The sequence below is a fragment of the Cylas formicarius genome, unplaced genomic scaffold (assembly GCF_029955315.1).
Source record: "Cylas formicarius isolate icCylForm1 unplaced genomic scaffold, icCylForm1.1 PGA_scaffold_1__22_contigs__length_36826433, whole genome shotgun sequence".
Classification (NCBI taxonomy): domain Eukaryota; kingdom Metazoa; phylum Arthropoda; class Insecta; order Coleoptera; family Brentidae; genus Cylas; species Cylas formicarius.
In genome coordinates, this window is record NW_026844264.1 from 8,762,114 (window position 1) to 8,772,871 (window position 10,758).

Below are 10,758 nucleotides of genomic sequence, written 5' to 3' on the forward strand. Positions count from 1 at the left end.
CAACGCTAGTCAGCCAGTTGAAAAGATAAGCCGGAGCGCGTATAAATTTGACTTGTTTAATTTCACTGTGGCGTTTGACGAAACTGAACCATTTTTGTCAATTTAAAAACGGTTAAAGTTAATAATTATCCGCCTAAATAAAACGATTATTCAAAACGATTCATTTATATTTAACTCTCAAAAATATAAAAGGGGTCCAACTTATAATAAAGTAACAAGTACGACGAGACGCTAAATGTTCATTAGTGTTTTCTATTTACAGGCCGAGAATACAAAATATTCGCTTTTTTTCTATGTTACACCTAAATTAATGGCATAGAACACCTTTTTAACTTATAGAAATAATTGCGTGGTACCTAATTATCTATATGTATATAGGTATGTATGTATATACAATTACAATTGCCAGCTACCCTACGACGAGATGACTCACAGATACTGAAGTGGATTTATATAAAATCTGGTGTTATTTGAACCGACCTCATTTAGAAGATGGAGCCAGTAGATTTGCACGTCACAAAGGACGCCAAACTCAGAAATTTATTATTTATTTATTATAGTTCGGCAACAGAAAATTAAAAAAGAAAACGACCAGAAACGAGTACTGTTTGTAGTAAATGATAAGATAATCTTGGAAAATACAACCAGAAATAAATTAATCCAATAACAGCAAATAGTACAGAAAATGAAAGAGCACAGAAATAGACAAAGCTAATCTCAAATATTTTTTGAAAATCACATAAAATATAGAAACGTAAAAATTCCTATAAATACGGGCAAGTAATAATAAAAGCACCACGTCATGAGAGATCTTGTGTAAAAAAGTTAACGGCGGCAAATATAACTTTAATAAAAAATTGAATAATTTTGTGCTTATCCCTCGAATTCTGTAAACCCTGGGTTTATAGGAATTGCTACGGTAACAATATTTCTTACGTATCACCATGTATATTTTCCAGACCGTCTATAAAAGGCCAATCTACGGAAGAAGGCAAGGCTAAATCATTTTAGTTAGATTTCTATGCGATTTATTTATGATGATGCACCCGTGATGATTTTATTATTCATATTTTCTATGAGTAGATAAGCTATGGGGGTTCGACGGCAACTTCGGACGTTATTGTAAATTGTCATAAGAAAATTTACGGTTCGTTCAAGGTTATTTAGTGAATATCAAGCCCGTTCCATCTTTTATATACTTGTAAATAGTGCTTCATATACGGTCTTGTTCTTTTATATACGGTCTGCAATCTACATTTCGTGTATAAGCCTCCCAACATATCAGATATCAAGTTGAGATTTTGGCAAACAAAATGTTTACTATTTTTTTAGATTATTTAGGGGGCTTTACTTACACACCAACATAATGTACCATCAGCCGGTGCCCCACCCAGATAACCGAGTCCTACCGAATATGATCTCTCTGGACGGTTTTTGCGAAATATATACACGCACTCCCTATAATATACATAATATTTACAATCGAGATGCAATTTAACGTCCTTTCCCTTTGCCAAAAACAATTTTTCAGGTACTGTGACGAAACGAGAAAATTTAATCAAGTCGATTTACGCACGACACTGTATAAGTACTCCCGAAATCCGCGCAACCAAAGGCATAAAAACGTTTACAAAAAAAATATATATAAATGCAGCGGTTTCACAGTCACCCTCGCCGGCCATAAAAACAGGGTCGGTACAACCATGTTGAAAATTATTCCAAATTCTCAGACCGTTCAGTCTTCCACCGACCTATCGACCCTGCTATAAACCGAAACGGCTACAGCAACCACGCCCTTGGTCTATGCCACCGTACATTAACAAAGACACAAAGAGTCACTCTCTTCAAAACGGAGAGTGTCCATTCTCGTCTTCGTTATATAATTGACCGTTTCTGTTTCTGTTTAACAATATTGTTAAAACCTTAAACGAATGCAATCTGATATATAGCAATATATATTCATTCAATAATACATAAAATCATATTGCATTTCTCTAATTTAGCTTCAATATTGAAATGGCTGAACAAAGGAAATTTAGAGGAAAACACAACCACACAACAAACCTTTGGATACTTCTGTAATAACTCTACTTACTGTAGGTTAGTACTGAATGACTGCTGTGACCTAGTTAGCTAGATAAAATCTGAACTGTTCGAGCCATGGTGTTCAAATTTTCCCATGTTCTAGTACTAGTTAACTTAGCAATTCATATAGTAAAAATTGGAGAAACAGAATACTGTCCGGCGGCATCCACGCTTAAGAATTGAGACGCACGCCTTACGTTCTAGTAATTTGCTACGACGAAATCTCACTATCAGCCGAAGCCCGAGTCCTAACTAATGCACCAGCACGTCCTGTTTTTCGGACGTGCTACCCTGTCTGGTCGGGCTGAGCAGCTCCTGTCTATCCCGTTCTCGTTCCCGTCCCGGCCTGAACGTTTCCAGAAGAGCGTTCACTCGCTCTTCGGTCGGTTCCCACCGTTGGTGCCCTGACACGTTCTGCAGCCACACGATGACCGTCGCGTGGTTCGACCTCACGTTCAGCTCGGACCTGAAAAGTTATTTCTCTGTAATGTTGAATAATAATAATAATAATATATTATTCTTATTATTACAATATTACAGTATGTATTTGGCCTAGATACCTATTTTTAAAAAACCTGTATGTGTTAAACCCAAAATTAACTAACTGACTTATCAAATTATTAATTAGTAAAAATTCAATCTTATTGTATATCCCTATATTTGTGAAAGTCGCATCGATATGATTCGCCAAGCATGGCTTAACGTCTAAACGAGAGGTTAGGACATTCGCACATAACGTGTTCTACTGTCTCATCTTCACGTCACGTGAGGGTGCTACTCGAACCCAATCTGAATTTTTGTTTTGTTAGATAAGCAATGAGCCGTACCGATACCTGTGACAATGCGTAGCTTTTTTCTGGATATAGTCAGGTATTGTTTGGCTAATGTTTGGTTTGGATAGCTCAATAGCTTTGTAGCTAGCCTAAAGTTTTCTTTTTCATCCAAATGTTTTCGTAATTGCATCTGGGAGTTTTCCTTTATCAGCTCTTTAATGACTGATGTTTCCAGATCGCCAAAAGGCTCTGGTCCAATAAAGTTCAGTCGGGCAGAACTACTGGCCAGGGAGTCGGCGTCACGATTTCCTCTGGAATGTGCATAATGTACCTTAAAACTAACCATACCAAGCAAACCTCTAAACACCTAAAACATAGTTTTTGACTTTTCTACTCCACCACTAAACGTCTGATGCTCGCCGTTTTCTTTTTAGAGCTCTCAGCGAGATAAGTGCGAAACACATAACTTCAGGCTGAATTCTGAGATAACTGGACTAATAACTTGTCAAAAATTAAATTAGTCATTATATGTCAAATGTGGCGAAAATTCAAACATTGAACTGAGGTGGCTTTTACTTGATGAAAATCCATTTATCAAAATAAATAAGAACTAAAAGTTCAGATTTCAGTTTCAGTTCAGTTCAGTTTCGACAACACCGTGTCTTTATCCAATTTGATTTTTTTTTTTGATTTTTTGGGAGTCCAACATGATGAAAACAAAAAAAAATGAAAGACTCCTGTCAAAATTAACAAGCACTTAAGGTATAATTAGGATGTTAAGCTATTTTATGAAACTATACCTAGTATCTTAAAGCGAGAGGTGGCCAATTTAAAGGTTACATACTAAAGTTCAGATAAATTGTAATGATTATTTTCCGGATATACATTTTTAAGAACTACACACCTCAAACCGTTCTTAAATTAGGGCTACACTAATTTGCTTTCAATAAAAAGACGAGTTGGGTGATGCGACCGCGGCGTTACTAGAGGTAGTTTATTAGAATAAGAAATATAATAATAATTATACATAATTATAATTATAGAGCTCTTGAATCACATCAGACAAATAAATAAAAACTAATTTGGAAGTAAGAATAGTGTTAAAACAGACAAATTGTAATAAATATAATTATTTTAGAAAATGTATGTCAGATGAACTATAGTTATTAGACTTCAGAAAAATAATGAGGGGATCTACAGTATTTCTATTATCAGCTTGTTTTTTTTCTTCATTTCATTTTAAAAGTGGTGTTATGCCTTGCTTTTCCTCAACAAAAAAACTTATACAAAGAGGTTTATTTAAATTTACAATCCTCAGTAGCTTGCTTTTTATTTAAACTAATTAAAGGATTTTTTTGAGTGCTAGCATTATCCATGACTATAAACAGGCCCAGGAGGAAAAAGATCATTTGCAGGAAATAGTCTTTAAAAATATCAGCACTCATGTGTTCATGATTGTCCGCAGTCCTTTTTGAATGAATTGCCAGTAAGCCGCCACCGAGATTTTTGCTACCAACGTATGTAATTATCAACCTTTTTCTGAGAGTGCTTTTATTCCAGTGAACGATTCACGAAAGCCTGCCTCGGATATACCAACGGTATATCCTTTATTTACCCAAGGTTCCAGATAGTAGATATTCCGGTTTTCCGTTTGAAATTTTCCAACTGATCTCGAGTATCGTCGTCGCCAGCAGATAATTTCGTCTTTTTCTATCACACATAAAAGAGTTTTTGTAACAAAAATTGATTTCCTTCAAAGTTTTTTACCACAATTTCTTCTTACCCATGGGTCAAATGAAATTATCCTTTTTTATTTCAGACATTACTTTATCCAAGCTAGGTAAGTAAAACGAGTGTATTATTATTCTGATGACACTCTTTTCATCTTCATTTATCGCAGTTTCTGTTTTTCCTTCCATAGATTGTGGACTGTCCATTCATATTTCAAATACTTTACAATTATTTTTGCCACTCTGACGGTGGCGAAGAGCTTTGAACACATAATTTCCTGATTTTTAGAAAGTGCAGTTTTACTTACCACTCAGTCACATTTTCAAGAACGAGCTTTGTCAAAAACTGCCGGAAAGTAACTATAATTCTAATTTTAAACTCTAAGGCCGAGCAGTTCAACTTCTTATCCGTCTACTCTCAGGACCATTAACAATCATCATAGGGACAATACTATGCTTATGTAATATGACTAAGATCACTAAGTTTTGCAGTTGAATAATGATTTATAACTCTCTCGTTTTCAAATCGTGTACTCATACATGCGTATTTACAATTTGCACCCACAGATGTGATGCTTAGCCTATTCCACAGCTTCTTCTTTATACAAACTTTGTTGCCCTTGTTTAAAAAAAATCCTTAGTGATGGTTTATATAAAAATATGCACATTGAACTGAGGTGGCTTTTACTTGATGAAAATTCTTTTATCAAAATAAAGAAGAACTAAAAGTTCAGATTTTCACGAAATTATATATTTTGACATGACAATTGTTTCGACAACACCGTGTCTTTATCAAATGTTCTCGAAACAATTGTCATGTCAAAATATATAATTTCGTGAAAATCTGAACTTTTAGTTCTTATTTATTTTGAATATGCACATTTATAACAGAAACAAAGAAAATCTGCAGATTTCAGCTATGAGCTCATAGTTCAACTTTTTTTCAAAAGGCTACAAGGCTATGAAACCTTAAAAAAAGAAATGGGTCACATACTTAAAAGTCACATGTTTCGTCAATGGCTTTCGAAGTGTGATTGTGTATTTAAAAACAATATAAACCGTGTTTTCTTGAATCAAAAAAATGTATGGGCGATTTATTAACCTGTTGAGTACGTGCTGGAATCCATGCCGGAATTCATGCTCGTAGGCGGGTATGGTGACCTGACGCCGCTTGAACTGGCTCGATTCGAGCCGCAACAAGGCCGTCGGCGTTGGTTCCCTGTAGTCCGGCATCAGAACGATGAAACTAAGAGGTTCGGGGCTGTCATTCAATAGCCGTTCCATGTGGTTGACGGACGCCTCCATTAATTCCTCGCAGTAGGGCGGGTTCGCCGCGAACGATCCCGACACCGCTTTCAGATGCAGGAACGACCTGCGCATAAACCACATCGTTCACAATATGGTTCCATATTCCATACTTATTACATAATATAGGGGGAGTAAATACAGTAAAATTGATGCGCCTGCAAACAACGAGCACTTTGTGCCATTTTCTGTCTAAACGGCGATCTTCGCACCCTTAATTTGTTTTTTCCCTTGAAAATTTATAAGATCTGTGCATATTTTCAAGAAATACTGCCGAAGAGTGTCAGCGGTCATGTTGATTGTTCAACGCCGCAAGGTCTTATTGGGTGAAAGCGATATTTCAAATGACAGGTCTCATTGGGAATTTTGAAATGACCCGCGCATGAGCATATCGAAACAACAGTTGCCGATGGTTTTATTATCAGCATAGACAATGCCTCTAGTTACCATACTACACTTTTACAATTTACCAAGTAAATTTGGTATTTTCAGTTTCAATGACGATATACTGCGATCTTAATAGGAAACCCTCATTTCAAAAAACCTATTTTGTCTTTTCATCCGCCCTTCCCTCCCTAACCTAAAAGTTAAACATACATACTTTTTTATTTAATTTTTTTCAAGGAGCATTGTGTAACTTAAAATTATCCCCTGCTTTCCATTCACCATTTATTCAGTACTAGGCAAGCTGACTCTCGCCTCACCATTGGACAACAACTAGTTGCTAACGATTAGACTGGCGCCCTGGGACCCCCGCTTAAAGAAACAATGACAGCAAATTAAAAGCGTAATATTGATGTAATTCATGACGTCATTGGTTTAACCGTGATGGATCTTCTCGGGATTAACCACGCAAGTAAGTTTTCATTCTCATCAATCTCTTCTATATTCGGCATATTGACGTTGTTCATTATTTACAGACTATTTTTATTTCATTTGTCATCTGAACAAAATTACGTTACGTACCGTGTGGTCCAATCGTGGGATAAGGTTTAATATTTTATTTACGTAAAACTATTTCAAAAAAAGTTTTAGTGATTTTTGTCGATACTTAATGCATATATTTTCCAAACCAAACAGGTTTTTTAGGTGTAAGTGCATGGTGGGTGTAACATCATTTTGAACCTCGCGTTACATTTACATCGCCTAATCAAGAAGACAAGACGCAACTAAAAAGTTTTTACATTTTATGCTCTCTAAAATGGAAAAATATACAATTCCTCTTAGATTGCCCGGTTACAAGTTTTCCTTTTCCATTCTTAGTTCTTCATATGATTAAAATGAAAATAAAAAAATTGTGGCTTTTTTTATGTTTAAACTGTGACCATAGATGTCGTTAAGATCTTTACATTATTATTGAGTTTGACATCTAACGCAGCATTAAAACCAACTTAATCTAATTAATTTTTATTTCAAACAATATCTTTACTTGTACTGAATGCCTAAAATAACTCTTCCCTTAAGAAACATATTTTGGATTTATTTGATACGTTTCTTTAGTACAGATAGACTGTCAAAAACAGATATAGTTCATTGTAGCTTTCAAATATGTCTTAAGACTAATACAAAATGTTAATAAGAAAAATAGATTAGTTTATTGTATAAATTTGGGTAAATTTATTAAAATTTAGTCACAAAATTTAGGCGTGCTTTCATTAATTTTAAACAGTTAGAACAATCGTTTTTTTTTTTAAATCAAGCTTATAGACCGTAAACAATCGGCGAGTTATCGCGAAAAGGAGAATAAATCTGAGAATAAAGCTGATCGTTCTAAGCTAGTACGTTCGTTTATACGCTTTGATTGAGGTATTTATGTGTGCGAGATGATACCTAAAAATTCAAACTAGAGACTTTGCATTTAATAATTATAAAACTTTGTGTTGTTTTATTATCTTTTTGTGATGTAGCAACTTAAAAAGTTTCTAATCTTATGCATGTTTTTGCAGTTTGCAACCTGAAGTACCAACAAGCTAGTGTGATCAAAAGTAGTTTTGATTTATTTTTTAATCAGTGCTAAAAATATCTTATATACTGCAGGTACAGTACCTTATGTTTTAATGTCAATGACACGAAACTTTTATTAAAGCCAACTTGTAACATTCTGAAAAAGAATCATATTAAAAAATATAATGAAAAAGTCTCTATGACTTCTATATGGATTCCCTGCGAGAAAACCGCTACAGGTGTCTGTGCTTTCCACAGAAATTCGAGCGTCGACAGGTATTAACGGGGTACTTGATGGTTAAAACAAGAAATGAGTTGCTAAACAGTTGCTAAACAGAGCAACAATGGGGTTTAATGCCCCAAGACCTTGGAAAACTCATTAGAAGCCTGAGAAGCAGATGTTGGGCTGTTACTAACAATCTAATTTGCTAGAATGATACATCATTTGTTTATAATGCGTTTGTTCCATTTTTACATTTAATTTGTAAACTTCCTAAATGTTAATCTAAAAGGTGTGTATTTTGATCTCACAATATAATCCTCAGATTGGTACCGACGTCTATTCACGTCTTTCAGTAGCAAATAGCTTAATTAACACTTATAAACAAACATGTAACCCTATAGCGCCCGGCATTTATTTTTCCAGTCGTCATGACTAATCGACTGTCTCGTTTCACCGCCTTGTTGTAGGGTTCGTGTTGGTTGAACCGCTAATACCAATGCAATTGCCCCCAAACCTAATTAATAAATCTAAGTGGAGTGCCCCACTTAGTGGCTAAAACACTCACCCCCGGCTCCCAAAGTACGAGTCGCAGTCCGCGAAAGCGGAACAGTACTGCTTAAAGTAACAGTTGAGGGGCGAGGCGAAACATTCGAACGACACCCCGAACGCTCGGTTCAGGCACTCGAACACCGTGACTGGTAACGACGCCTGCGTGTCCCTCACGTCGGCGTTCGCCGCCCCCGGCGACGGGTTCACACCGAAAAAAGTGGCGTAACGTTTGAGCATCGTCCAAACGCGCGGTATGAACAACTCGAACTTGCGGTCGTCGAAACAATTGTGACGGTAAAGGTGCTCCAGTTTCTGAAGGTACGTATTGTTGATGGCGAGGGCGTCGCCCTGAAACCGCAACATCGCCTGGTCTCTGTCGGGTACGTATTCGACGACGGGCAACCGGGGACAACCGATGGCGAACTGTACCGGATAACACCAGACCTGTCGTCCCGTCGGACAGTGAGTAATGGTGGTCCGCCCACGGCGGGCTTACTTAAAAACGCAGATATATGAGAGGGGGATAGATCGCTTTTTTGGTCGGTTTTTGCACCATACCTATGGCCTATTCTTGAAGAGTTAGAATAAAACTTTCAATATAAAAGATGTATATCTATAAAGAAGAATATAAAGTTTTCTCATATTATCTTTTGCCGTTGTTTCCAATATCCACGTGTAAATTTTAAGCGAAATTACTAAAACCACATAGCTATTAGGTAGTATAGTGGCCATATTATGGTAAAAATTGGTGCGCTGTTTTTTTTTTATAAAAACGTCCCTGCTGTTTTCGTATTTGGCATTTGATTGTGTGTGGTTATCTCCGTACCATTTTTCGTGTTTTGTGACAAAAATGCTCCCTCCCCAACTAGAAAAAATTGTGTTTGCGATCAAAACGGTAACAAAAAAAATGTACCTATAGGTATTGCTTCATGTCATATATAAAGATATAGAGGTCCCGCCTATGCCCATAACACAGGAACTTATGAAGCAACTATGAATGCCGCAACGTCTTATTGGTAGTAGTTAGCCAGAAAGATTTAGCAGCAATCCATTAGATATATTTCTATAGAGTTTTTTGAAAAATAAAGTGTATTCTTGAAGATCAGTAAATTTGGAAGATCTGCGTCTAAAAACACAAAATAGCAGATATTAATAAAAACCATCTGATAAACTCTATAAATAGGATATTTTTAATTAATCCTCCATTTTGCATAAATAGTAATGTCACATCCCATGGCTGTACAGATTTTATTTAAGATTTCGTAGTTAGATTTGTTGTACTGTTGACAAGGGTTTTTTCAACATATATATATATATATATATATATATATATATATATATATATATATATATATATATATATATATATATATATATATATATATATATATATATATATATATATATATATATATATATATATATATTCTCACGTATTGATTCACGGATGGAAAAATGTGATGACACTATATTCCGGGATATCATCCGTTCGCTCGTTGAACTCCGACTGGAATCCTGCATCCGACTGGAATCCTGCAAATCTTGCATCCGACTGGAATCCTGCAGACGTTTCGCCAAAATCTCACTTGGCATCTTCAATGCTCGCGCTCCGAAAACACTTCGAACTCGTTCGAACACAGTGTTCGAAGTGTTTTCGGAGCGCGAGCATTGAAGATGCCAAGTGAGATTTTGGCGAAACGTCTGCAGGATTCCAGTCGGATGCAAGATTTGCAGGATTCCAGTCGGATGCAGGATTCCAGTCGGAGTTCAACAAGCGAACGGATGATATCCCGGAATATAGTGTCATCATATATATATATATATATATATATATATATATATATATATATATATATATATATATATATATATATATATATATATATATATATATATATATATATATATATATATATATATATATATATATATATATATATATATATATATATATATATATATATATATATATATATATATATATATATATATATATATATATATATATATATATATATATATATATATATATATATATATATATATATATATATATATATATATATATATATATATATATATATATATATATATATATATATATATATATATATATATATATATATATATATATATATATTATATATAT

General features: G+C 34.8%; 1 protein-coding gene across 1 annotated transcript in view; it reads right to left on the minus strand.

The window, feature by feature from the left end:
- Nucleotides 1–183: 183 nt before the first annotated feature.
- The window catches only part of LOC132696990 (mRNA (2'-O-methyladenosine-N(6)-)-methyltransferase), a 16,302-nt gene continuing 5,727 nt past the window's right edge, over nt 184–10,758 (minus strand). Inside the window, exons 4-6 of the mRNA XM_060662214.1 lie at nt 8,626–9,053; nt 5,691–5,960; nt 184–2,551 (exon numbers count right to left, since the gene is read on the minus strand). Of these exons, the coding sequence (XP_060518197.1) occupies nt 2,338–2,551; nt 5,691–5,960; nt 8,626–9,053 (912 nt within the window). The 3' untranslated portion in view covers nt 184–2,337. The remainder of the gene's footprint in view (nt 2,552–5,690; nt 5,961–8,625; nt 9,054–10,758) is intronic.